This window comes from Chlamydotis macqueenii, chromosome 12, assembly GCF_036417535.1.
Source record: "Chlamydotis macqueenii isolate bChlMac1 chromosome 12, bChlMac1.mat, whole genome shotgun sequence".
NCBI lineage: Eukaryota > Metazoa > Chordata > Aves > Otidiformes > Otididae > Chlamydotis > Chlamydotis macqueenii.
Genome location: NC_141567.1, coordinates 6,732,738 through 6,759,040, shown reverse-complemented (window position 1 = coordinate 6,759,040; position 26,303 = coordinate 6,732,738). Strand labels below are relative to the sequence as shown.

General features: G+C 38.7%; 1 protein-coding gene across 7 annotated transcripts in view; it reads left to right on the top strand.

The window, feature by feature from the left end:
* Positions 1–26,303, top strand: part of CHD2 (chromodomain helicase DNA binding protein 2) — an 82,511-nt gene that overhangs the window by 3,353 nt on the left and 52,855 nt on the right. For 2 of the 7 annotated variants that reach the window (XM_086757257.1, XM_086757252.1), the window contains exons 1-5: positions 5,964–6,349; positions 9,007–9,078; positions 9,804–9,893; positions 14,105–14,165; positions 23,191–23,324. In XM_086757257.1, the coding sequence (XP_086613383.1) occupies positions 23,263–23,324 (62 nt within the window). In that variant the 5' untranslated portion in view covers positions 5,964–6,349; positions 9,007–9,078; positions 9,804–9,893; positions 14,105–14,165; positions 23,191–23,262. Of the gene's footprint in view, positions 1–210; positions 292–5,888; positions 5,919–5,962; positions 6,350–9,006; positions 9,079–9,803; positions 9,894–14,104; positions 14,166–21,932; positions 22,860–23,190; positions 23,325–26,303 lie in introns of those variants that run through there. The other 5 variants (XM_086757254.1, XM_086757255.1, XM_086757256.1 and 2 more) reach the window with 5 other exon arrangements.

Genomic DNA, 26,303 nt, shown 5'->3' with positions numbered 1-26,303 from the left:
TTGTAAGAATGTATTTTTTTCAGCTACACTTGAAATTCAAATATTCTGAAGATTTTGCTTAAAAGTTATAAAATGTTCTCTTCTAACTCTTTACGTATCAATTGTGTGATATATTGGAAAATGAGAGAACAAATATTTTGAAACATGAGATTGAGTATGGCTCTCTTAATCTTGCCAATGCTTTTTTTTTTTTTTTTTTTTTTTTTACAGACTCTTGATAAAACGATGACCATCTCCCAGCTCAGCAGAACATTCCTATGACTCTGCAGACCACGTTTACAGACTGTTACGGTAAGATAAAGATGACTGTTGGCAGCTTGTACTTTTTAAACAGATTTAAAACCCTACCAGTATGTCTAATCCTTGCATGTTTCCAGTCCTACAAGTTTCCAAACAGCAAACTTCATCAGTACAGAGAAGTTAAAGTGTGTAAGTGAAGTCACAGAACCTGCCTTTGCATGCTGTAGCTGTATGTATTAAAGTTCCTGGGAAGCTGCACATTAGTTTCTTCCTTGCTTTCGAAGGTGATTTAAGTAATAAGCAAAGTTGCATCATTCTTTGTCATGTAAGAAGACATGTAATACCTTGTTAGCACTTACAGAAATTCTAATATATAAGTAGGTACAGGCAAAATGGTCAATCAGTATTTTTCTTTTACCATGTCCCAGTCGACTTAGAAAAGTTTGTCAAGCCAAGCAGAATAGTTTGTTACCTAACGGCTCACCTTGAAAAAAACAGATTAATTCACAGAAGTAGCAGGGGTTAAAAGAAGGGGTAGAGAAACAGATTTGTTGTCGCAAGCTCCAGTGGCTTACTTTAAGACGCAATTAAACATATTGTTAAAAAATCACCCAAATTCTTTAAGTTCGAAACAGTCTAGAGTTTTTAACTGTCATAAGATTTCATCAAAATAGGGGTTATTTATCTTTCCCACTTTTCTTATACCTCTAAGACTGACATTTAAGGCAATCACTGTGTGTTAAATGTTGGCCAAATACAGCATAAGTGCCATGACTGAGATGGTTACTGTTTCTTACAGTTGAGAAGGCAACAAGCAATAATTTGAAGACGATTTGTAATAATAACAAAGAACTTAAAGTTTCAAACCTCCTTAGAAAAGCGGGCTTGATTTCTCAAGAAAAATATATGTATATTCCTAAGTCAAGCTAGTATAAAGCACAACAATTAATTCTCTAACTAGACAACCATTACTGGTCTTTTATTTGCCTTATTGTATACAGGAACTCATGCAAAACTGAAATAGCGAGGTGGGTAGGAGCTCTTAGATCTAAAATTTGAACTCAGGCCATGAGATCACATGCACAGAAACAACACTGGTTCTTTGATGCATTGTGACAAACAAGTTAAAATTTTGCTTAGGAAAGACAGTTAAATCCCGCAAAATATATTGGTTCCATTTCTCATTTCCATTACGTCCTTATATTTTTTATTGATAAGTTATTTTGCTTTGAAAACAGGAATAAAAAGAGCTGAATCTTGATTAAAATTGCTTCATTTTGAATAAATTGAAAAAGCACTGGAGTTTGGCTTAGCAGACTGAAAGATATTTTTCTTTACTGTATGTTTATGATACTGAAAAGAATTTGTTTCTAATTATTCTTGGTAAGAAATCTTTTTCTTGCTCCACACAAGGTTCATCGTTCTAAACATGAACACCATAAAAGTGCTAGCAAAACCACCATACTAACGTAATCTTAGTTTTCAGTGTTAAATCCTAGAAACAAAAAGGGTGTGTATAAAAGTTCTCTCTGTGTGTGTAGATATGTTTGCAATTATTCATTACAGGCTGGAACAAAAGTCTGGATTTTAATTCCAGTTCCAGACCCAGAGGAGAATGAATAGCATGAGCTGATTGCTAGAACTGGGTTTTATACTCGCTGCTGCTGTTATTGCTTGTCTTGTGAGAGTAGCAAAAAGCTTTACCAGGATCAATATTCCATAATCATCATCACCAGTGACAAGGGGAAGTTGGTTCCGTGCTTAGAACTTTGTCTTTATTTACATTTCTGTCTGATGTTACTCTGTGTCACTGCTGTGAGAAGTCCACAGCTGACAGCAGCACAGGCAGAGCCATACTCTTACAGCGTTTTTGTGCACGCTGCTCCAAAATTCCAGGTTTTCGGAAGTGTGATAGAAGGTAATTTCCCTGTACAATTACTGTGGTTTTAATATTGAATTAGTGAAGAAGGAGAGAAGTCAAAAAAAGCAGATTGCTTGTTTTAGCAACATATGACAGGTTACATACAAAAATGGAAAACAGGACTATACTTCATTCAGGACAACGTGACAATTTCTGTGAACTCTCAGTTTGCAGGAAGTTAAATGCCTACCACAAAACAGCTTGCTGTGTTCAAAGGGCATTTGATATCCTGTTTGCATATTCTCTATCAAAATAATCCAAACTGCTACGTTTGGCTTAGGGCCTAGAAAATTGTTATTGATTTCACCTGAAAAGTGACAGATTTTTGGTTGAAGAAAAGTTTTGTAAGGTTGCACAACTCTGTCTTGTTTAGACTCCTGTTTTCCACCGCAAAAGGCAGACACGGTGCTTAACTGTTTTGTCAAATATTGGTGTCAGATCTCTGGCCTTTCCATTATATTTGTGTTTCTGAAGAGCCGTGTGCTGCGCTTGAACCTCATGTATCGCAAAGAACAAGCTTCTTCACCAGTCTTTTGGTGTCCTCTGGTACAGAGGGCACGTTAGGGCAGGCAGGGAAGGGACACTGTGAAATTACAGTGTGCTTTTGCATGTTGTCCCTAGGGGTAATAACAATCTGCATGAGACCTGAGGGGAAGGAAGAATGGTTGTAGAAGAAAATAGTTTGAGTGAGCACCAGAATTTGAGGCTGTGTGCCTCTATCTGGAATTCTCACCGCAGATGCAGTTTCAGAAAATAGTTCCCAAATTAGTAATGGAAACATTAAGTTGTCTCATTATTATCAGACTTGTGGTTCATAAAACATAGCTGAAGTATTTGGTCTAATGATACACAAAGCATGAAAGCATGTCATCTAAAAGTGCAGAAATAAACTGTATGCGGGAATTTGCAGTTGTGTAGAAAAGCTGAATTTAGAAGAAAAAAAATGGCGTAACCACAGAGGCAGTGGGAATGAGAGTTTTGCATTTGTACAGAGCTGACCATGGAAGATAAAAATATGAAAAAGGAGATGAGCACTGTTCTACTGTTTCATTAGGAAAAGAAGAATGTGAACAGATAGACTATTACTGGTACGCAAACAGCAAAGTTGTCTGACGAGTGCCGCAGCTCTGGATAGAGCGACTGTACTTAGGTTCACATACATACAACTCACTCGAAGCCAAGTGAGAAGAGGTAATGGATACTTGTGTAAGCTTTTTTGGAGCTGCTTTAGGCCTTGGTGGCCAGGAAATAAAAGAACGGCACTGAATATAATGAGGATATTAGGCTTCCAGTAATTTTTTGGTTACATGTAGTAGGAATACTGTAAGTGACTTTCAAAAACATTTTTGTCTGTAAATGTACACCTTTTTTTTTTTTTTTTTTAAGAAGAATAGTCTATTATACTAGACAGTCTGGTGTAGTTAGAGAAAATCAGGTAACAGTTTGAGCATACAGGTTAGGTCTTGTTCAGTTACAATCTTAAACTCTTCTGGCTGGAATCACGCTATTCTTACAAAGTGCAATTATGTCTTTAATGCCTGATCTCTTTTCTCCCTTTTATGTAGTTATTGCAAGTGATCATACTTTATATATTTTTTCTAGAAATGTACCTGTATTCTGGGAAGAAACAATGTTAAGGCTGGAAATTGTACACTGAACTTCTCATCTTGATCCTTGCTGTGAACTCATACCTTGCAGTGTGGGCTGAAAATGCTGACATAAGTAGAAGTGCTTTTGTTGTACCCTACTTTTATCTAGTTCCTGCCTTATCCTTGGTTGCCTTTCCTCTTTCTTCACTGTTGGTAGCTTTCCAAGGAGAAAAGCATCTGGGTTCTGTCCATGTAAACACCTTTACATAGTTATATCTAAGTAGTTGCACTGAGAGTAAGAGGATTAGCCTTTGCAAGAATCTGAATGAGAAGTTGCAGAACAGGCTTTCTGCTCTCTATAGTTTCCGTAGACTAGAACTTCAATTCTTTTTTTTTCTTATGGAGGTCAAAAAAAAAAAAAAGAGCTTTTGCCGTCTTCCAGTGAGCAGCAGTATCTGCTATTTCACTCCACCATTGATTCCTTGGCTGGAGGGTCCTATGCTGTGGTACCTTTATGCAGGCCACCCACCTTATCACCACTGTTTACAAGCCAGTAGATTTGTGTGTTCCTCCTCTGCTATCCTGTATAGGGAGGTCAGCTTTTCTGTATTTTTAAATTATCTGTTCAAAATTGTTTCTCCTCAGGGACCTTAGCGAGTGATTCTTTTCAGCTGACCAAGTACTTCTGGCTTTTCCAGGACCCAGCTCAGGAGGTCACTGCTAAAGTCCACCTGCATGATTTCAAATGCCAGAATAGCTCCTGAGACCTTCCATAATAATTTTAAGCATTTTTGGTTTAACTGCTGCCATAACTGTTCACATTATTAGTATAAAAAAAAGAAGAATGTGACACCTTTCTCTCTGCTTTTAATGGAGTAAGCTGTGCAAATAAAAGGAGAAAGGCGAGCATATCATTCAAAGTCACTGCTGAAGTATGTAAATATTAATTATGTTGTTCTCTCATGTTTGCTGGGTGTGCCTGTTGCATTGGAACATCATAACTGCCTGGTTGGGGACAGGCACCAAGTGTGACCAAGATTTGGTCTTGAGAATGACCAAGAACATGGCGGGTGCCCCTATATCATGCTGATATCTGAAATGGTTTCCATGGCAGTAGTCAAAATAAGAGAGAGTGTCCTGGTGAGGTTGGCATACGAGACAGTTTCTATGGTGTTGGCTAAAAAAAAAGCAGCATACCTAGTTTTATTTGGGTGCCTGTGGTGGTTTTGAGAGGTTCTGAGGGCTGGGATTAATGCTGCAGACAGGCAGGTGACGTGGTCACTCTGGCTCTTTCCACCACCAGGCCTTAGGAGCGAGTGGAGGGTATGCAGCGCAGAGGAGGCCCGGGACAGTTGGCTGTACTCGGGTCAAGAGAGCAAAGACTTTTGTGGCATCGCTTTCTGTGGTGAGGTGGAGCCGGTGCCCAGGCCAGGCTGCTGCCTATCCGGGGGGGGGGGAGGGTGTGTGTGTGTGTATGATATGACAAGAGATGCTTCCCGCGGGAGTGGCAGTGTAGGGTCCTACGGCAAACTGGGCCGTTAGGTGAGGGGTTCTTGCAGGGCTTGAACCTGACCGCAGGCTGGCGAGGGGCGCCTTGGGCAGGCAGAGGTTCGAAGAGATTTCCGAAGCCTGTGCTAGAAGCGAAGGCGGTGCTCAGACCAAGCCAGGTCGCGGCTGAGATGAGTCGGGGTGCAGCCGGGGGCGCCCCGGCCAGGTGGGGCTGGGGAGGGGGGTGCGGCAGGGCCGGGGGCCGAGCTCCCCGCGGCCCTCCTCCCCCCGAGGGGAGGCTTCTGCGGACGGGGCGCGAGCCCGCGGCGGGCGGGGCGGGGCGAGGGCGCGAGGAGGCGGGCAGGGGCCAATGGGGAGCGGCCGGCGCCGCTCGCCAATACTCGGCGGCGGCCTCTGAGGCGGGGGAGCGCGGCCAATGGGAGGGCGGCGGCCGCCGTGCGCGCGGGGCCCGGGGTGGGGAGGTCGAAGGAGGGCGCGTGCGCGGCCAATGGAAGCCGTGCGCGCCCTCGGGCCTGGCGGGGAGGGCGCGGCGCGGCCAATGGGGAGCGGCGCGCGGCGCGCGCGCAGCCGTGGGCGGGGCGGAGAAAGAGCCGGGGGGGGGCGTTGCTGCGCGCCGTCGGTAGGGGGCAGGGGCGCGGGCCCGCCCCTTCCTCGCCGCAGTGAGTAGTGAGCGGGCGGCCATGTTGTGCGGGGGGGAGGGGAGGAAGGAGTTGAGAGGAGACGGGAGAGACTCTCTCACACACACGGCACAAGATGGCCGGGGAAGCAGCCGCAGCTGCCGCCGGGCTCCCGAGCGCTTGCCCCGCTGCTCGGAGCGGGGAGGCCCGGCCGGCGCCCCGGGTGCCGGTCTTAGGGGCCAGGTCGGGCCCGGCACTTTGGGGGTTCCGGGGCGACGGAGGGCGGCCAGCCGGGCTGCCGAGCGAGGCTGCCGACGGGCGGAGGGCAATGGCGCCGGGCTCCGGGGCTCTGCCCGCGCCTCTCCTTCGCCGGGCGGGCGCGGGGCCGTCCTCCGCCGCGGGCAGGGCGAGGAGGGGAGCAGCGCCCCGTTCTCAGGGCCCCCGTTGCCCACCGACGGGCTGCTCTTCGCCGGGTAAGTGCCTGAGTCTCCTCGCTTCTCATTGTCCTTTGTCCTTGGGAGGAAAAACAAAATGTCCTTGGAGCCGGGAGGGGGAGGGGGCGCCTGCCTCTCCCTGCCCCCCTCCCTCGCCGCTCCCTGAGGAGGAACCTTGGGGACCCTCGTTCGTCTCCTTGGCCCTTTTTGGGTGAGGGGGGAACCGCGCATTTTGGGGTGGGAGCGGCGGGAGAAGGGGTGCCGCAGAGGAAGCCCGGCTCGGCGACCGCCTCGGTGACACTCGGCGGCTGCCGGGCTGCAGAGCGCTCCCCCTCCCCCTTGCTCATGCAGCACCGAGGGGGCTCCGCACGCCCCGTCCCCCAATGCAGCACGGAGGATGGGGGGCAGCTGCAGGCGGGTTCCCCAATGCAGCAGTGAGGAGCGGGGGGGCTGCAGACCTGTTCCCCTCCAGTGCAGCATGGAAGGGGGGCATCTGCAAACCAGCTTATAACTCCAATGCAGCACTAAAGGGAGGGGGGAGAGGTGAAGACTCCACTACATCATCAGTTAAATGTTTAGCCCCGAGCCCCTATCTCTTTAAAGAGCATTTGTTGCCCATTGCTGCTCAGATGGGGATATGCTTTCGTAGTTTGTAAGAACAAAGACGCCATGTCCTTTTCTCTTAAAAATAAAACTTGGTGGTTTTTTTTTTTGTGGGGTGTTGGCTTTTAACTCTTTCTAAACCAGTAAGAAAAAAAAAAAGGCTGCGGATGAGACAGCTTAGTACTTTACTGAAACAATAGATAGAAATTTACTTCACTTGAAAAACAGTAGTTCAGGTGCAGAACTTTAAAGAAAACTCTTTAAGAATTACGTGCAATACGTTTTCACAATTAAAACGGCAATACAAAAACTTACAAGCTTGGAAAAAACAAAGCTCAGTCATGCCAAGTCTACAGTTTAAAGTTGGCAAAATACTACAGTTGTGATTTAGACGACGCTACAAGAATAAAAGGTAGTTACTTAAATATGAATTACAGGATATAGAAACGAATGGGTTTGTGTGCGACATTAAAAGCTTTTAAAAGCATTTATTTGGTGTCGATTTTGTTTTTAGTATTAAGTTTATGCATTTTTCAGGGAGCTTGCAGTAATTTCTGTTTACGTAGCGTTTTTATCGTTGTTTTCGATAGTTAATAATTTAGAAGTTGTACAACACCTATTGCAAGACTTTCTAAAAATGCAAGTTTAAATGGAATGCCTGATGTTTGTTTTGCGTTGACTCGCATTCAGCAATTGCCAATTTAAGGGTAAAATTGTAGTTCCAAATTATAAAAAGCCACTGTAGTAGAGCAAGAGGTAAATATTAAGAACTTCAGTTTTAATTGGAGATTGTGTGTAGCCATATTTGTTGGATTTATCTGCTGTACACTTGTACAGGATTATAAAACTCTGTGCAGGTTTTAAATATTGCAGTTGGAGGTAAATCTACATTTTTCGGTGCTTCCTCTGGAAATGCAAATCCATCATTACAACAATGAAAGTTGGCTTTTTTTTGAAATATGAATACAAGTTTCAGCAACCATTGGACTTCTATCATCTTGATACAGAGTGTTAAATATCTTTAGATTTAGATTATGGTGATTTTATAACCCCAGCAACAGTTCTGCAATGTAGAACAGGTTCTAACATATACATTTTGCTGAAAAGAAAGTTCTAGCTTTAGGTGGGTGTCTGCTGTATTTTTTTTTTTTTTTAATATATTGGGGATATTTTTTTCCAACGGCTTTGACTTGTTTCTTTCAGCTACTGAAAATAAAATAGCAGCTAAGTGTCTCTGAGAAGAAATTGCTCTTAATTCTTAACGTATTTTATTTAATGGTTCTGCCTTTTTGCATATATAAGCTGTAGGAATTTTAATTTCTATTTAGATATCTTTTAATGTAACATTAAAATATTTTTAAAATTATGTATTTAGAGAATTATTACAGATGTATTCTAGAGTATGAAGTAGTGGTGATACATATAACTGCTTCAAAATAAAATGTTAAGCCTTTTCGTAAAAGGCGAGAAAAGTTGGCTAGAGGTAGTGCAAATATGGTGCTCCTTGTGTTAAAGGGCATAGTTTGGGATGTGACTAAAGGTTAAAGAACCTGAAGGTTTTAAAACTGTGTCCTGAAGGTCAAAAAAGATATCTTTTTGGGGGAGATTAGTAACTTATGACTTGAAATTCAGAGAAACTGATGACAGAAGCCATTTTAAAATTACTTTGCTATCACTAGAGGTTTTATTTGATTTTACATAGCCTTTTTCTAAAGGATTTAATGTGGAGAAAAAAAGTACAAGGACTGAGAGGTATTGTGTGATAAATTACTAATAGGAAAAAAGAAATCTTAAATTGGCTAGACATTTTATCTTTAAGTCACAGAACAGCAGATTGCAGTTATTCATGCAAAAATGTAGATCATGCATGTTGTATGTCAGTCACTCTTCATCTCCAGTATTTTTCTTCAGCCAAGTATGTACAGCCACCTGTACTTTTATTTTTAGAGTTGAGTTCTAAAGATACAGTTACTGCTATCATAAGTTTTTCCTAACTTCAAAAATTACCTAAAGATCAATAAATTTCAAGCATCTGACTTGTTCTGCTTTTCTAGAGCAAAATGCTGAAAATTTCCATACTTTCCTTTTTCTAGGTAGAATTCCATGAACAATACTTTATTTCCTGACTGGCTTCCAGAAGAATCGTTCATACTTTATTTTTGGAGGTAAGAGTGGTTATAACTTGTGACAGTGTGTTAATTTCCTTGTTATTTTTTTAATCTCGGTATTTGCCTTTTTGCTACTGTGCAGACAGGAAGAAAAAAATGTAATTTTTAAATTGGAGGGGACGCAGTTTATAAATTATCTGGACTTTTTAAAAGCCCTTTTTTCAGATATGAGTAGACTGTCTTAAAATAATGTGATGCTTCTGCTGCTACTTCTGTATAAATTGTAGTTTACTAAGGCTATTTAGTGAGTGAGTTGTTTTTTAATATATATGTATTCACATACATTTGCATTGTATTTGGTGGGAAATGATAGTGTTTTCACATAAACCCAGAAGTTCTGTATGTCCCATTTCAACAGTGAAAACATGCATTGAACTTTAAAATTGTTTGGTTTTTGTACTTAATGAGTTTGTAGCATTAACACTTAGAGAATTTGTATATAATAGTAATAACCCTAGACTTCAGGTATTCATACAGGAGGAGATTTTTAGCCTGTTTCTCATTTTTGTAGACCTGAATGCTAATGCTTGGGAAGGACAGAATATTGCATTTTTGTACTGTAGGTAAAACATTTATTAATCGTAAGACATCTTATGTGTGTTGAAAAAGTTTATAGCAGTTAGGAACATTAGAACTCTAGGTAAAATCTGTATGTACTTTTGTTTTCAGACAAATTTGGTTTTGTTTTGTTTTGTGGTGTTTTTTTTTTTTTCTCTTTAAAGGCTATTACTGGATATTATTCTTGCTTCCAAAGAATCAGATGGCTGGTTGGGAAAAAGACCTTGAGCAAAATTCTGTACTGTGCATACCAGGTATGTTATATTGTTAGTGTCACTTACTTACTTATTTATTATCCTGGAAGTAATTTAAAAAAAAAAAATTGAAGCAAAATAAACATTGAACATTTAAGCTACAATGTCTTACCTTGTTGAATTTTCTTTCAAGTTTCGGTGCATTTGAAAACTGTTAGTCTGTACTAAATACAGTGATGTTAATGTCTCCTTACATGTCTTTAGTATTTTTATGGTCAGTCATAACTAAGACTTTTCTTGAGAATCTGAAATGACCAGGTCAACACGTTGTAAAATAAAGCTGTGCTTACAGGGATTGCCATTTCTACTAAGGACATTCAGTCTAATCAAACTTTAGAAATGCATTTCCGTCAATTCAAAGTATTCGTTCATTAGCCAGTGACTCTCATAAGCTTTTCCTTTTCAATATGTTGTTTTTGTGTAATAAACTTAGAAATTCTCTTTTCAGTGTAAATTTTACTTTAAAAGCCTAAACCTGCACCAAGTTGTTAGGAAGCTTCTTGCTGTCCTTCTTGTAGTATAAACAAATAAACTTTCCAATGTTTGATTTTTTTGTTTTGTTTTGTTTTTGTTTTTTTTTTTACACTTTAAGACTCTGCATTTAGAGACAGAATAACATGCTACATTTGAGTCATGCTTTCACCACTGTGTACTTAAAAGTTGGGGATCTTGTTTGCCTGTCTTTAACTGGTTACTTTTCACAGCTTACTATGCTAATGTACTTCAATACATATTCAGGACCTCAAAGCGTAAGGTGTCTTCATGAAGACGTGTATCGGGATTCTCAAAAATACTCTTGATAATTTGCTTTTAAAAATTAAATTATTTACCATGATAACTTAGGAATACAGATCTTGTGAACCGCTGCGTGAGTGTAGCTGTTCTTTGGCTTGGATCAAGGCTTCAGCCTGTTCACATAAGAGAAGTCGTATACCAATTTTGCATAAGCTTTTAAAATATGTTTCTCTAGGTTGTAATAAACCTTTGTCTGCAGTAAGTCACTGCTAATATGCAAGACAGAATTCAGATAATGTTTATAGATAAGACATGTGCCATACACTATGGATGTCCTGCAACAAAAAACACGGCTAACAAACAAGGTTGTTAGGTCTGTTCTAGAACTTAATTGTCTGACTGTCTGATGTGAAGTTTGAGAGTTAGAAGTTTGTGTTAGAAATTATGTCATACCTTGAGAAGAACAGCAGAACGTATTTTAAAACCCACGTGAATTTTCAATTTAGAGGATCAAAATCAGATACTGCACAGTCTATTACGATAAAGGCAAGACTAGCCTGATTCACATAAGTCTTACAGTAATGATGAAATGGAATTTGTCAAACTCTGGACTTGTGTTCCTGATGTTAAATCCTTAAATGTCTAAAGCTGCAACTTTTAGTTGCTCTGCCCTTTTAAAAAAAAAAAAAAAAAAATGCTCAAGAGCAGAATCTTGACTGACATGAGTGGTCTTACGTATTTCCTATATTGTCATGATACTGATTGTGTTGAATAGATATTCAATAAAAACAGTTTAAAATATCCCTTGTTACTTCTGTGAGCTCTTTGGAGCTGCCTTTTCTTGTAAGAACAATGTGTTTTCATCTAGAAAATGGCAGCTCGATCATTAGGTTAGGTAGACCTCAGTAGGTTAGAAGCACATTACTGGGGACTTGAGGAAATTAAGTTCATGATTCCCCTACAGCATACTAATGAAGATTGATGAGGTCAGAAGAATGCGCTCTGGTCAAGTCTTAATAACTTTTTAGTTAGAGGAATCTGTTCCTATGCGGTGATATAAAGCCATGTTATGTATTCTCATAGAATTAATTTGTAGCATTAACAACTTACATGGAAAAACATTGGTCTGGTGATATATTTCATTGTTGCTGAAATACTTTATTAATTTATCCTGAGAAAGAATCTGGTTTCAGGTAAACAGCTTTAAAGCATCTGGCCTCACCTCATTCTGTAAAAGGAGATATACTTTCCTCATTCTTAGAGCTAGCAGTGCCAATCTTTTAGTGAAGGAATCAAGGACCTATGATGCAAGGCGTGTTTTATGTGGCGTAGGCCATACTGTGCTTATGACATCTCATTCTATAATTAAAAAAATAAATGTAAGCCACAACTATACAACTACCTAAAAAAAAAAGTGGATCCATGTGTTTATTTTTAAATTTGGGATGGATTTTTTTTAATCACACAAAGGCTATAACAGTCACTATGAGTAGTCTAATTAAAAGATTTGTAGTTTGACGTTTATTAAATAAATTGAATGTTAAATAGGAAATACAGGTGTTAATCTGAAAGGCTTAGTTTTTTCATCTGAAAATGTATTTACTAGCTTTGTAGTTTATAGCTCTTAGCATAAGCCTTCAGCTTTTGTGATGCATTCTGTGTTTCAGGAGTGAATGTCTTTCAGGCATTAAAATGTGAAAACTCAAAATACAGTGCTGTGTTTTATGAAGGAAAAGGGATCACTTTTGTGATCATATGAATGAAATGTAATACGTTATTAACATCTTGGTGCTATTTTTACAAAACTCCTTGTTTGGTTCATCTATTCACTTCAGAGTAGAGAAGTCTTATGACTGCTAAGTGATACCACCCTAACAAATACTAGATTCTTATTGCAAAACTTTGCTGAGGTCAGAAGAATGCATTCTGATCCAGTCTTAGGTTTCTCTACTGAAAATGTTACTGTTCCTCTGTGGTAATATAAAGCCATATGAAGTATCCTCATTAAAGTTTCTGTGAAATTACCGTAACTGGATTCTAACTCTGGAATTAAAGAAAAAATGAACCAACTTGAATGTAGATTATATATGTTTAGCTGTGCTGTAAATTTGTAAAAATGACTGAGAGCTCTAAGTTGAAAATCTTTCAGTCATCAACTTTACCTAGTCTTTGTACATTAAATCGTAATTTCTAAGTGGCTTTTTTTCTTTGAGTGAAACGGTACATATAGGATAGGACATTTAAAAGGGCGTAAGTAAACCTCTTTGCCTAGTTCATGTCTTACACTGTGTGACTGATAGGTGCCTCTCGGATGATCAAAGTCCAGCAACCATGTTGTGTTTCTTCTACAAAGCAGCCGTCCACCATTTTAGAAATGCTTCAGTTTTGTGCTTCCATTTAATGGCAGCTGTTGGATCACATTTTAAATACATGTTTTCAACATCTAAATTTCATGTTCATTTGGATATTCTACATGTTCATGGCAATTTACTACAAGTTTTTTGTCATTTTTCCTTTCTAAAGGGGTCTTTTTCATGTTAATCATTTTGAGTAAATCACATCAGCAAAAAGATTACAATTCTGTTCATCACAGCTTGCTTTCTTCACATCTGAGTAGCTATCAATTTGAATAGGAGAATTTAGAAGACTACAGGAAATTATGCACAGTATGGTATCACTGAATAGATTCATTAATTTTTATGTATTTGAGGCTATATTCCAATATAAGTAGATTCTGAGAGATCATGAGAGAAGCAGCTTGCTTGTACATGTTAAGTGGATAACTTGCATGTGGATAGCTTGCTTGTACATGTTAAGTGGATGACTTAATGCAGTTGAAATTTACAGTAAGAAGGGGAGTTCATGAGCTATTTTAGAATTACAGGTCTTATTTTGATCTTACTACCTCTACTTAAGGTGACTTTTAATCAAAAGTTTATTGATATGGATTGCCAATAAGAATTTTCAAAGTTAAATTTTCAAATTTGGGCCTTGCGCATATACAGATAACTTTGAGATATAGAGGAGATGTTTCATATCAGTGGGTTAAATAATGCCACTGCATCTAGCTGATACCACCTCTTAGTAAAATTAGTATTTTAATTACTTTTCCGTGAAGAGCAAATAAGTTAGTTTCAGCATACTTCCACTTGATGTCCGATTAATCCTTTTCAAAAATTAAAAAAAAAAACTTTTTGGTTGCTTTTTCTCAAGGGATTTGTGTACAGGAATGAGTCTGGATTTCTTGGATGATTTGCACAGGTTCTTTGATAACCGGTTGCCTAGTGATACTTCAGGTTTTTTATAAAAATGTCTTTTGTACCATATGCTGTGATCTGCTGGGAATGTTTGTTTGGGGTTTTTTTTGTTTTGTTTGAGGATAGGGCTTTTGTAATAGTATAAGGCTAGTGCTCTGTTATCTTTTTTTTTTTAATTTTCTTTTAATATGAGTGTTTAATATGTAATTTTCCCTACAGATGTGTTGAGGAATTGATTTACTCACTGTAAGCAAAATAACTGCTCTTGGTTGAAGCACTGGTAAGTTGTTATTCCTAATAACATTTACTTTTTAGCTTTAAAAAACCTAATGAGCACACATGGCTGTAATGTTTAACTTGATGAAGTGTTTAGCTGAATACATCCTGAAGTTCCTTAAAATGTGTCTGTGTGTGCATGTGTGTTTCTAGAAGACTTGTTTAGAAGGACCACAGGAGTGTTCTTTCTGGCCTCTTAGGAAATGAAGCTGTACTTGGAGAGTACTCAGAACCTGTCTCACTGGAGAACAGCTTTCTCATCTAATTGTAGTTTTTTGGTCTTCTGCTTCTGTGATTTGACTCCATATTTCATTAATAACTATTAAATCATAGATTTGCTTACTCAGAAGGGTTTGGCACAAATGTCTGTCTCTATGGAGAATTACTACACACAATTTGGATAACAAATGTTGTGGAAAGTATCATAGCAGGAAGAACTTACCTTACAAGCATCTTGGGTTGTCCTTTTATGCTTCTGTCAGGATCAGTGAGGGTCTTTGAGCAGATAGTAACTGTCTTCTAGGACTGTTCTGTTTCTGTTCTTCATAAATGTTCACCTTTGCAGAAGATGGCCTGAAATGCTGATACAGTTTCCTGTATTAAGCTGCTGTCTGATAGACTTCATTTAGAAACCATTCCCCATATAGTCAAAATGCAAAATTGCCAGACTTGAGTAAAAAAGTTCACTCAGTTCTACCTTGGATGAATATGGAAATAGGATTTTCTCCAGTTTCCTTTACTAAAAGGAATTTGATCTTGATGACCTTTTGTTGTCTCTAGCACATTCTAGGAGTCTCTTGAGAGTTGTCTCTGGAAAGACCCAAGTCCTTTTGTCTTCCTGTCTACTTAAAATTCAGACTCCTTGATCCTACATGTTTGATTAGAGCTTCATTGCATTTTGTGTGCATGAATTAACTTTTTTTTTAGTGGGAAACTCTATTCATGTAGAACTCCGCTTTGGAATATATGCTTTTCTTTCTCCAAGAAACTGTCTCTTTTTACAGTTCTTTCAGCATGACATGCTACCTGATTGAGTAATGCCTTCCTTCAACTACAGACAGCTTGAGAAAATGTTATTCCAAGATAAAAATATTCTCTTGTTTCAGAGGATAGATGATAGTGATTTTTAACTGTTTGATAGCCATGTCTGTTAGCAGAGACCTTCAGCAGCCATGCTTACTATGTACAAACTGCCATCTGTGCTGCCTCAAGTGCTAAAAAAGCAGCTACTCCCTGTTAGTACTCCAGAGTCCCATGCTTGCTTCTGATCTATGCATGTAACGTGGAGACTAACATAGGGCCCTTTTGAAAAGAAAAGGGAGTGTGTGAGGGTAAGGTGCAAACCTCGCTAGACCATGTTATTGTGGCCTTGTGCTGCTTTCTGGTACATTTTATTTTGAACCAATTTTATCACTGAGTTTTCGGTCCTGAGGCAAAACAGAATTCATGAACCTTGAGGAATTAAGTTCTTGTTCTTTGTACATGTGCTCAGTTTTTGATGGTCTTTGATTAGTGTTTCATCTCTTCTGCTGCTGTATTCTGTAAGTTTTATTACTTCGTTCTTTCAGAAGTCTTAAACTATTTTTCAAACTGCAGGTATGTATAGAACAACATATTTCCTGCTATGTTAGAAGTAAGTGTTACTGCTTCCAGCTGTTCCTCAAAACTCTTCCTATGCTGTCCACTCTTGCTTTATTTCCCCGATCACCTGCTCTAAACACGTGAGTCGTGTTCCGTATCCGTTTCCTGCATCTTCCTGTGTCCTTTTTTTGTGTTTTCTCTCCTTGGATTGTAAGTTAGCTGTTGTCTGATCTGGTTTCTTGAGCAGGGATTTGACTTTTCAGTTATACACTGAGTAATTCTTCCATACTTTTCTGTTTTATAATCTTTACCTAAAGGAAGGGCTGAATGTGAAACTATTAACTGACTTAGAAACAGTTGTCTTGAAAAGAAGTTGCTTCAAAATGTGTTTGTGAAAACATCCAAATGTATGGATCTTGGAAGATTTAGTATTACCCTCTGGTTAATTTAGATAATGTTTTGTTGAAGCACTGATTTTTATTTTTTTTTTTTTAGTAGAAGGGGGAAACACTAGGAGCTTTATTGAAACTGGCATACTTTGCTTAATGCAATAAAATTTATTATTTTAAAATAATACCCAGAAAAGAGTGCATCTATGAATAAAGTCTGAATAAAGGTACATCTTGCCTGAAATTAATCTCTAAATCTGAGAAACCTGTCAAACAGCCTTTCTTAGCTAAAAGTACTTGATCCTATGTAAGTTGTGCTTTTACTGCTGTGCTTACTGAACATCTAATAGTAGTAAAAGTGGACTTAGGACTGTCTAGTGTACTTAGTCACTTTTAAAGATTGGATGGAACATCATTATGGACTTTAGATGTCAATAAAGGACACATCTGCTTTTTCCTCTACTGTAAGAGTTCCCAGAGATGTGTCTTTGTGAATAAAATCTTAGTTTAATGAACTTTGAAGTGTAGAACTTCAGGTTCAATTTGCTCAGAACCTCATTCTGTCCATTCAACTCCCTCTTTTGTAGTGAAGTGAATTCCCTTTACTAGCAGTATGTCTCCTTGGTTTTTAAGTTTAAGCCTCACGAGTGTGAGAGATTTCACTCTGGAAAACTTTGTAAATATATTGGTGTCTTATGCGCTTGAGCTGATGCATGGATGTTCTACATGTTGTTACTGGCCTTCAGTCTGATACTTAAGAAACATAAGGTTTCAATAGACATGAAATTACTGAGGCCATGGTTTTTACCATAAGAGGTGTTGTCTGTTGCTGTGGTCTTTAAATAGGTAGAGCAAAAAATAAGGAATTCCAAAAAAACTAAAGAGAGAAACTTTGTAAGCTCGTATATTTTGAAACTGTGGCCTTAAACCTTTGACATCGGTGGGAATGGTTTCTGTCTGATACAGAGTGTCAATATGTTACCAGTGATTTGAAGGAAACATTGACAGTATTACATGATTACACAGGTGCCTTATTTATCACAACCAAAATCCTGTGTTTGGAAACAAAAACAGTATAAAGTGAATAATAAAGCTTGAAAACTGGGATAATGCTTAACTGATGTTACAGAAGGAATTAACTATTCGTGTCACCTAGCAAAAAAATTGGACTATTTAATGGCTACCCTAAGTGTAGGGTTACCATATGTGTCTTCGAGAAGGAGTACATTTTTTCAACATTATTGAAACTTCTTAGCAAAATGTGCCTTAATTAATAAGTAAACAAATATTGTGAAGTCTTTTAAAGCAAATGCAGATTTCACATGAAAAAGTGTACAGATTGCTATTAATGTTTTGGCCATTACTCTGGCATCTTTTTGATGTATGAATAACTTCTAGAACAAGCCTTGTTGTAGCATGTTCTTAATTGTAATACATCCCCAATTCTGTTTACTGCTAATTATTTTACAAGGTCAAGAGAAGAGTTTAAAATTAATGTAGTGGGGTTACTTGCAAAGTTTTTGGTACAACCAAATGTAGGTGAACCTAGTAGGGAAATTTGCCTTTAAATTGGTTTTGGCAGATTTCCTTAGTGTCTAAGTCAGCAGACCAACCCAACTGAAAAGGGCCTTTCAAGGGTGACGAATATGTAACTAAATTACATTTTTGAGAGGTGGAAGAAGTTGATGCCAGTAATTAAATTTACTTACATTAATTTTTTTACAATAGCTATAAAAATTATTGTAAAGGTCTTATTTATGAGATTTCCACTGCATTCGTGTTAGTGCTTCTGAATATTTGATTATGACAATAATGGACAACTTCGTGGTGGGTTTTTTTGATGTTTTAGTACCTCAGTAAAGGCATTAGCATAAAAAATATTTAAGATTTTAATTTATCTTCAAATGCCTACATGAATTTGGAATTAGGCTAATATACCGATAAGAGCTAAAAAAACCAACCAAACCAAAAACCCCAAAAAGCAAAACAAACCCCCAAAACTGATTGTTTGGTTTAGTGTGTGGAAAAAAAATTATTGTAAAATATTTAATTTTTATCTTAACTGAGGATGAGTTGAATGCTTGAAATGAAGAATTTCTGCAAACTTGAATGTTCAATTTCTGGTTCTGAAAATGTGGAGATCCTATGATTGAATACTATTAGAACTATGCACGTTGCAAAGCAAAGTGAATTGCCAGATTCTGCATTCCACTTCTACGTGCTATACTGCTTTTCCATTGTGTTTAAAACAAGGAAGTCTGTAGAGGAATATAAAACAGCGCATATGGGCAGTTGTGAAAGTCAGACTGAGGCTTGTTGCACTGGTTCCATTTCTGTTTGCTATAACTGGTTAATTTGAAATGAGAATGGGGGAACTGGAATGATGAGGCAGAGACCACTAGATGGCTCCACTGATTTTTGCTGTACTGTGGGCAATTTCTACACCACTTGTGAGAACCTGCCCAGGATTATCAGAGAAACAACCAAGTAGTGGAGTTGCCTTTCAGACTAAAATAAGGTTAAAGCTGTGTACACATTCAAAAGCATAAATTGACATTGGAGTGCAGATAGTCAAAATCATGAAGCCATTTGAAAACCTTTTTTGTATGTCAGTCTCTTCTCCAGTTAGCATTGGTTTAAAATTACGTTCTTAACTCTCAGTAACTTCCTGTACTTGATTTTTGCATGTTAGGAGGAGGAGTTTTTTTAAGTACATGAGCTTATTTTTCTTGGTAGAAAATGTAAAGATGGGAACGTTTGGTTTGTATTTACCCACGTGGAAGTCAGTTTGAGTTGTCACTGACCTGTGGGCTTGGTTGCTGTTACATGAAGAGTAAAGTTGGAATGTGGATCAGGAGTAGTATGGTGGCCTTGCTAAAGGCAGCTAGTGGAACTTGTTACCATTTTCATCTGACTTCCGACATGTCCTTTTCCACGAGTAACTAAACCAGTCATTCTGTTTGTTTGTAACTGTGTGTTTGCTGTTCATCTTTCATGATCTGGAAAACTGGGTTAAGATGGTGAAATGTCTTGTTTCCAGTCACCATCTGTGTACAGGAAACCAGTTTTCATGCATATTGCATTGCTTTTGATGGACCTATGTCTTTGAAGAAAGGAGCATGGACAGTAGTTGAAAAATTTGGCTTATTATAGTAAACTTGGCTTTCCACTAGGCAGTATCAGCTTTAGTAGATGGGTTAGTCCAGTAAAGATGGTTGCCAGAGCAAATATCCCAGATTTCCCACTATTGATTTCTCTAGTGTTTTAACACTATGGAGACATTTCAAATGGAATTTATGGAGCCTGAAAGGGTTCTTGAACTTCTAATCATTCCTTCTCTACTTCTTTATAGTTTTGGTTAAAGTTTATATTTTTGACTCTTGAACTGATGATTTGACATTTGTTTGTTCATTATAAAAATAGATGTTCTGGAATGTGTAATAGGGAATGAAGCATCAGTTATATGTTTAAACTATCTTCAAGGTACGGTAGTTGAATGTCTTAGTTTAAAAATATGATCTGTATTCCAACAGCATTTTTCTTTTAATTTTTCATAAAGAATCCAATCAGATGAAGAGAGTCAAAAGGAGTCTACGAATGAGACACCAAGATGGCAGTTCCACTGTTGATTGAGAGGTTGAGGAAATGGACTAATGCATGAGTGCTGTGATATGTCTGTCCAGGAAAAGGATGTTAAAACGTGGACTCTGATGTTATTAAACCAGAGAAGATCTGGGTTGTGATCATCCTATCAAAATGGACTTTGCACTTGAATTAATCAGGGGACTGAATCAGTGACTGTCCAGTGATGGATCTGTTTGAGGTGGCAAAATTTTACTTTTGGGTTGTGTATGGATAAGAGGCAAATTCATTTGGTAAGAGATCTGTTGCTACCCCTTTGGAGAAAATGTAATGTTTTAAGTGACTTAATAAAAGGTTTTGGTTTCTATCACGCTTTGTGTTTGTCCTTTCTGGCTGAATATTTTTTTTTTTATTGTATTGATATTGAAGTGGGTTGTGTTTTTGGTTGCTATTAAAGTGGGAAGTACTTTAGCTGCTACACACTAAAGGCAAGGTAAAATTTTATGCTATATTTAATTTAAAATGTGGTTTTCGTTTGCAAATCGTCTTCACTTTGCCATGACTTCCAATGAATTTTTATTCACTGGTTTGTTCATTCAGGTGCTTAATGTTAGGGGTTTTTCAGTACTTGGCCTATTGTCAGGGTGTTTCTGCTGAACTTTCTGAAGTTATTTTAAGATGGAATTGATATCAGTTAAAGACTGGGCAAATAGGACAATAAAGGAGTACTTGAATGTTATGTGTAACATTTTTAGGTGTGCTTCTTCGGTTGTATATGGGTACAGAAACTTTTCAGCAGATTTTCTGGACAACATACTTCCTAAATAGTCTATTTTGTCTTAAAAGTGTTCTGTACAGGTGTCCAATCTGCTTCCCTGCTATTTAATGTAGGCTTAGCTGCGTGATATTGTACCATGTATTTGATGAGAAAAAATTGAGTTACTTTTTGTATTGCTACAGATGATGTGTTAACCTCTGCAAATGAATTTTATAATGGTTCTAATGTTCAAAAACCAATTTCCTTCCAAGTTTCTTGTGCATCAAGTAGTTAACCTGTAGCCACCTTCCTTTGTATGTTTCACCTCGAATTCCTAGTTGCCTTTGTTTTATGCTGCAGGGCCAAGATGACAAACCTGGTGCTGAGATAACATAGGTGTTTTCTTTTAAAAACAAATACAAACAAAACCCCATTGTGTGTTTAATGATTTGACTTGCTCAGACTTCTTTGTAAATATCCATTTTTACCATGAGGAAATGTTCATGCCTATTTTGATGATTCATACTTGCTTGCTCAGATTTGGTTTTGCCATGTGTTCTGTGGTGGAGTTGGATACTGGGACCAGCTTAAAGGGATCCCTGTTCAGATTTCCTGTTGTCCAAAATTGCTTGGAATGGTCTTGCATTGTGTTTCTTAGTTCTTGTGGTTTAGGTACAAGAGGTCTTCTGTGAATAATCGGTAAACTGAAATTCTTTAAAATGGGCTGTGGCAACAGAGTGTATCTACTCAAACCTCTTGATGTGGAAAGGTGATGGGTTGTTGGAGGATGTGAATGGCAAGTGTGTGGAGAAGTTGATGGGGGACTATCCTGGTTCTACTGGTAGAAGCCAGTGTTTTCAGGCTGTTGGCATGCTGTGCCATGGATGTCCCTGTAGAAGCCCAAACTAGCCCATTACCCCCTTCCCCACCAGCAGTCCCCCAGTGTTTGATTTCTCTGTCTTCCTGCAATGCTTACGAATATGCAAGATGTCCTTGTGCTTTAAGGAGTCTTGTTGCTTTTGGGAAGGCAACTGGTAGTCGGAATGCAAGAGGTTAGGGGATGCTTGGATCTCCTCAATTTCCTCTGTGATACAACGTCCTAGTATTGAGAGGATGCATTTGAGATGTTGCTTGATTTCCAGTTCTACTGCTTGGCTGTTATATGGCTTTAAAATTAATTTGTTGTGTTAAAATCTGTTAATGAACACTCATGGGTTAAGAATGGGAGTTCAAAATAACCCTTTTAATGGTGTCAGACTTATTTTATGGCGTTGCCTTTGCCTAACTGATGGAAATTGTGTAGCTGTTGGATTTTTGTTGCTGGGGGAGACCACTAGGGAGGCGCTGTCGAGCTGGAGGGGCTGCCCAGCAACGCGGGGCTCTCCTAGGAGCACGTCATGCTCTTGTCCCAGGCTTCAAGTGCAAGTGTTGGGTGACAAATGGAGGAGCTATTGTGTGGGGTTACCCCCACTGAATTGAAAAAAAGCTACCCCTTGGGTGGGGTGAGCCCCAAGGTGGGGTATTGCTGGCTGCATGGCTGTTAGCTCCACTTCCATTCTTTCAAAATGGCTTGTAAGAGCACCACTTCCTGTCCAGGGAGGAAGTAATTTTAGCCCAGGCACTGAAATATTTAGCAAATCTTTAAAACAAAAGGCACAAATTCCATTTCTTTCTGGTTTCAAAAGGGTGCCTGAGCCACATGGGGTTAAGGTGCCCCTTCAGCTGGGGTAGATGGAAGGAGCCAGGGCTGTGGGGGTAGCAGGCACCCTTTAGGTGGAGGCTATCTCTTTTTTTGGTAGAAATGAAGGGGTGGGTCTATGGTACATCACCTGAGTTGTGGGGTAAATGTAGAGAGTGTCAATCAAAGGCAGAGCTCAGAGCTGGGAAGGAGCTCTAGATGGCGGCTGTGCCTTAGAGAGAGCGCGCTCAGCTCCGTGCCTTCCCCGACACTTTACGCAACTTTCCCTAACTTTCGGGCAGCCTCAGGGGGCCCCCACAGCCCCTTGCCTCTCCTAGGCACTGATCGGGGGCCGAGCGGACCTTTTTCGGGCAGAAAAGCAGCTTTTGAGGGCTCCTTTTTCGTGCCTTGCTGGAAAGAAGAAGCCGTGGAGAGAGCCCAGGTCGTTGTTTTTCCAGCTTAGAAGCCATGGCGTACCTCCATTTTTGTGCGCTCTCCTAATGAGCTTTTTCCCCCGGACATTTTTGTACTAATTATCGCTTCTTTTGCTTTATCGGCAGCATATTTTTGGGATTAGAATATATATATTTTTTTTCATTCTCTGAAATTTGTATTTTATCATTCTAACTCTAAATATTTTGGATCTAATGTTTTTCCACTACCCGAAACTAATATCGACTTGGTCCTGGCGGCAGTGCATGGATCAGGTAGGTGAGCAATTATTATTAATAATTTTTGGATTTCTACCGTTTTCAGTACTTTGATTTTCGACCGATTTGAGCTGTATCGGGATGACGCAATAAGATACAGAGATTATTTGCATTCAGTGTTAGTTTGGGAAAGTTTGCTGGATGCTCCTCTGCTGTGTTTATTCTCTGATTTTTCTTCTAAAAACGATTATTTGTTTTAAATCTTCATTTTGCCGTGTTGATCAGTGTTGTGTATTGTTATAACAATATCATTGCAGCGTCAGGACTTTGTTCCTGATAATGAAAGCCAGTGAAACGAACTGGGACCTTACCTTTCTTTCAACTTTTGACAGTAAATACCTGGGCACAGGACTTCAAAGCAAACAGACACCCCTGACCCCCTCTTAATATTTAAGAATAAAAAGATGATGAGAAATAAGGACAAAAGCCAAGGAGAGGAGGGTTCAGTCCACAGCAATGCATCGAGGTATGATCTATCAACTTTCTTTTTTTTTTTTTTTTTTTTTTTTTGTAAAACCTGTGAATACCCTGTTTACTTTGACAGCCTTGGATTACTGTCAGTGCTTAATACAAAACATTTTACTGATTTTGCTTCCATTTTAAGGAATGACCTTGAGATTGTTAGCATGCCACACCCTAATTTTTTTTTTTGGTAGCAATTTCTGAAAGTTGTGTTGTGACTTAAGGGCCCATGTCATAGTCAAAAGGTACTGTACCTTTATTCAGGGGAGCCCTTTCCTCTGTATTATGTTTTTCCAGCTTTTGAATTTCAATTTTTAGGTTTTTTGTGCTGTGAAAAATGACCTTGTCGGTTTAGCCATTGCTGCATTGCACCATTTTACATACAAGGCAAATTTTTCTTTGAAGAATCTCAGAAGTCTAAACTTTAACTGAGGGCCATACAGAAGCCTGATGTAGTAGTAAATTATAGTAAATAGACACAAGAAAAAGTTACATGAATGAAAAAAAGCTCATTTTAAAATATAAACTGGAAAGTGCCTGTTAGTCTGATACCCCTTACTTCAAATTTTATTTAAGCTTGTAGAACTTTGATAATGTTTAGGTATTTTATAATATTTTTATACAATTTAACCAGACTTTCTCCTGCTGATGTTAGCATTTCATGTTATAAAATATACACTGGGACTGTTAACAAGAGGCTCCAAATGCTTTGCTTGTTTAATGTATTTTTTTTCTCAGAGTGTTTTTATTTACTTTTGTCAAGTAATGAGATTTCGTACAGATTTTTATAAACTGAACCTTCATGTGGAAAAAGCATGAAATACTGGAAATGTTTGTTTGTTAGGAATGCAGAAGTATAATTACTGAATTGCTCATTTTGTATTTAAAGGGTCGGATTTTTTGAAAATTGGAAATTAAAACTAAATGCATTTTTGTTTTCTACTTTGTAAATACATTTGGGTTTTGCATTTTGTTGATTTTAATTGAATCATGGCCTGTTTATTTTTCTCTGATGTTCTCTTCAGTGATTTTTAACCAACATTAATAAAAGAATTCTGAACTGTCTGTTGTATCACATGTGCTCTATGTGATGTTTGTAGGTGTTTGAATAGCATTCTTGATGTCCAATATTTAGCCTTACTTAAACACACAAACTTGAAATACTCTGTGAATAGATATATTACCAAATTACTGTAACCTAGTGTAAACTTGGATGGTATTCTGGGTGGATTAAAATTGCAGTCAAATTTTAAATCCTAAAATGGATATGGGTAAGTTTGTTTAATTTGAAATAGACTAAATTAGCCTCAGGGACTGTTGAAGCATTACATATAGCACCTATACAGTGCTTTTAAAATAATGCAGTTTAAAAACACATTAGGCTTTCAAACCGTGCTGTCTTTATACTACTGTAAATACTGCACACAAAATATTGCTTAAAAAGTTGATTATAAAAAAAATACTTGTGATTCAGCTTATTTAGATCTTTGTGATTTTTTTTAATTGTGCAGATTATCAGCAAGAACAATAATAAGTATAGTTAGTTTAGGAAATCTAAATTATTTTATCGATGGTAAAAATATTACGCAAAATAGGAGATGAAATTGGAGACATCTAGCAGTAGTTCCACAAAAAGAAGACCTCTGGGTTTTTTTGTCCTTAGGGGTATTGTATTTGCATAGTGTGTCATGTGTGCTCTTGGTGTGTTCATTGAAAGGTTATTTATCATAATTGATCGATTTACATGTAACATCTGTTGTGTGAGGTTACCCTTCCCCTTCACAATTTTTTCTCGAAATAAACTTGCTGTGGGTAACATCCACTCACCTGAAGTGTGGGAACAATTGAGCACAGGATATTTGTAAGTGAGCCCTGTCGAGCTTATTTCTGAGCTGTGAGTCAGCTGGATGTCGTAAAATGGGCTTTACTTCCTGAGGTTGACTTGAAGTTGTAGGGGAAATGATTTCTAGGAAGTAAAGCCACCGCTCTGCTTTACTGTAGCTCAGAAATGCACTGATGTCTGCACTTCACGTGGTGCTGGCCAGCTTTCTCTCCAGTTGTGAGACCAGCTTGGTGTCTTGTGGAAATACATGAAGTCCTGTTACATAAACTCTAGTGGGAGTCCTGGGTGATGGAGATGGGTGGAAAAGGTAGATATGGCCAGTGCCATTCACCTGGCCTGGAGAAGCAAAAATGCAGGACTAGAGAAAGGTGTTAAAGGAGAAGAAAACACAATTCCTGTTTATACCACCTTAGTGTCCTAACTGAAGAATGTTTGGAATGGACTCTTACCTTTCCAGTCCTAAGAAAGTGCAAAGCATATGCTGAATAAACAAAAATACCTGAGAATTGTCCCAAAACAGATGATTATTCTTGGGAAGGGAAATAGTGTTAACTCTTTACAGTTTGTAAACTGAGGGGTGTACCTGGTGCTTTTCTAGATGAACAGCAACACCTGTCCTTTGTATATTGACAGTAAATCTTTCCAAACTTGAAGCTGGTTGATTTCATGCAACTTTCTCCACCTAGGATAACAGTTGGGATGCTGCAGTTGCTAATAACCACCACCTGTGTATCTGGGACCTACATTAAATAATTGAACAAAACCCTGCTGTGTTTTCTAGCATCTTCTGTGCTGCATTTCTGAAAGGCAGGTGGTGTGAGAGGGTACATCCATGGTGCAACCCTAATGTGAACTTCAGAGGTGAGAGGCAGGCTGGCCTCTGCGGAAGTCCAGGGATGATTTTTGTAGGGGATAGTAAGTAACATGAGGTGGATACATTGTTCCACTCATTTTCCCCGGCCTGCATCTGTTGCAGTTGCTCTTGCACCTCCTAAATACCCTGGTGTGGGAATGATTTCTGCTACAGAAGCTGCAGGGCTGAAGAAACCCTGGCATCTGTATCCAGCTCTTGGCTTCTCTAGCACTAAACATCCTTTTTAGGGGAAAAAAAAAGGCTTGCAGTGGGTTAGATCTCAACCT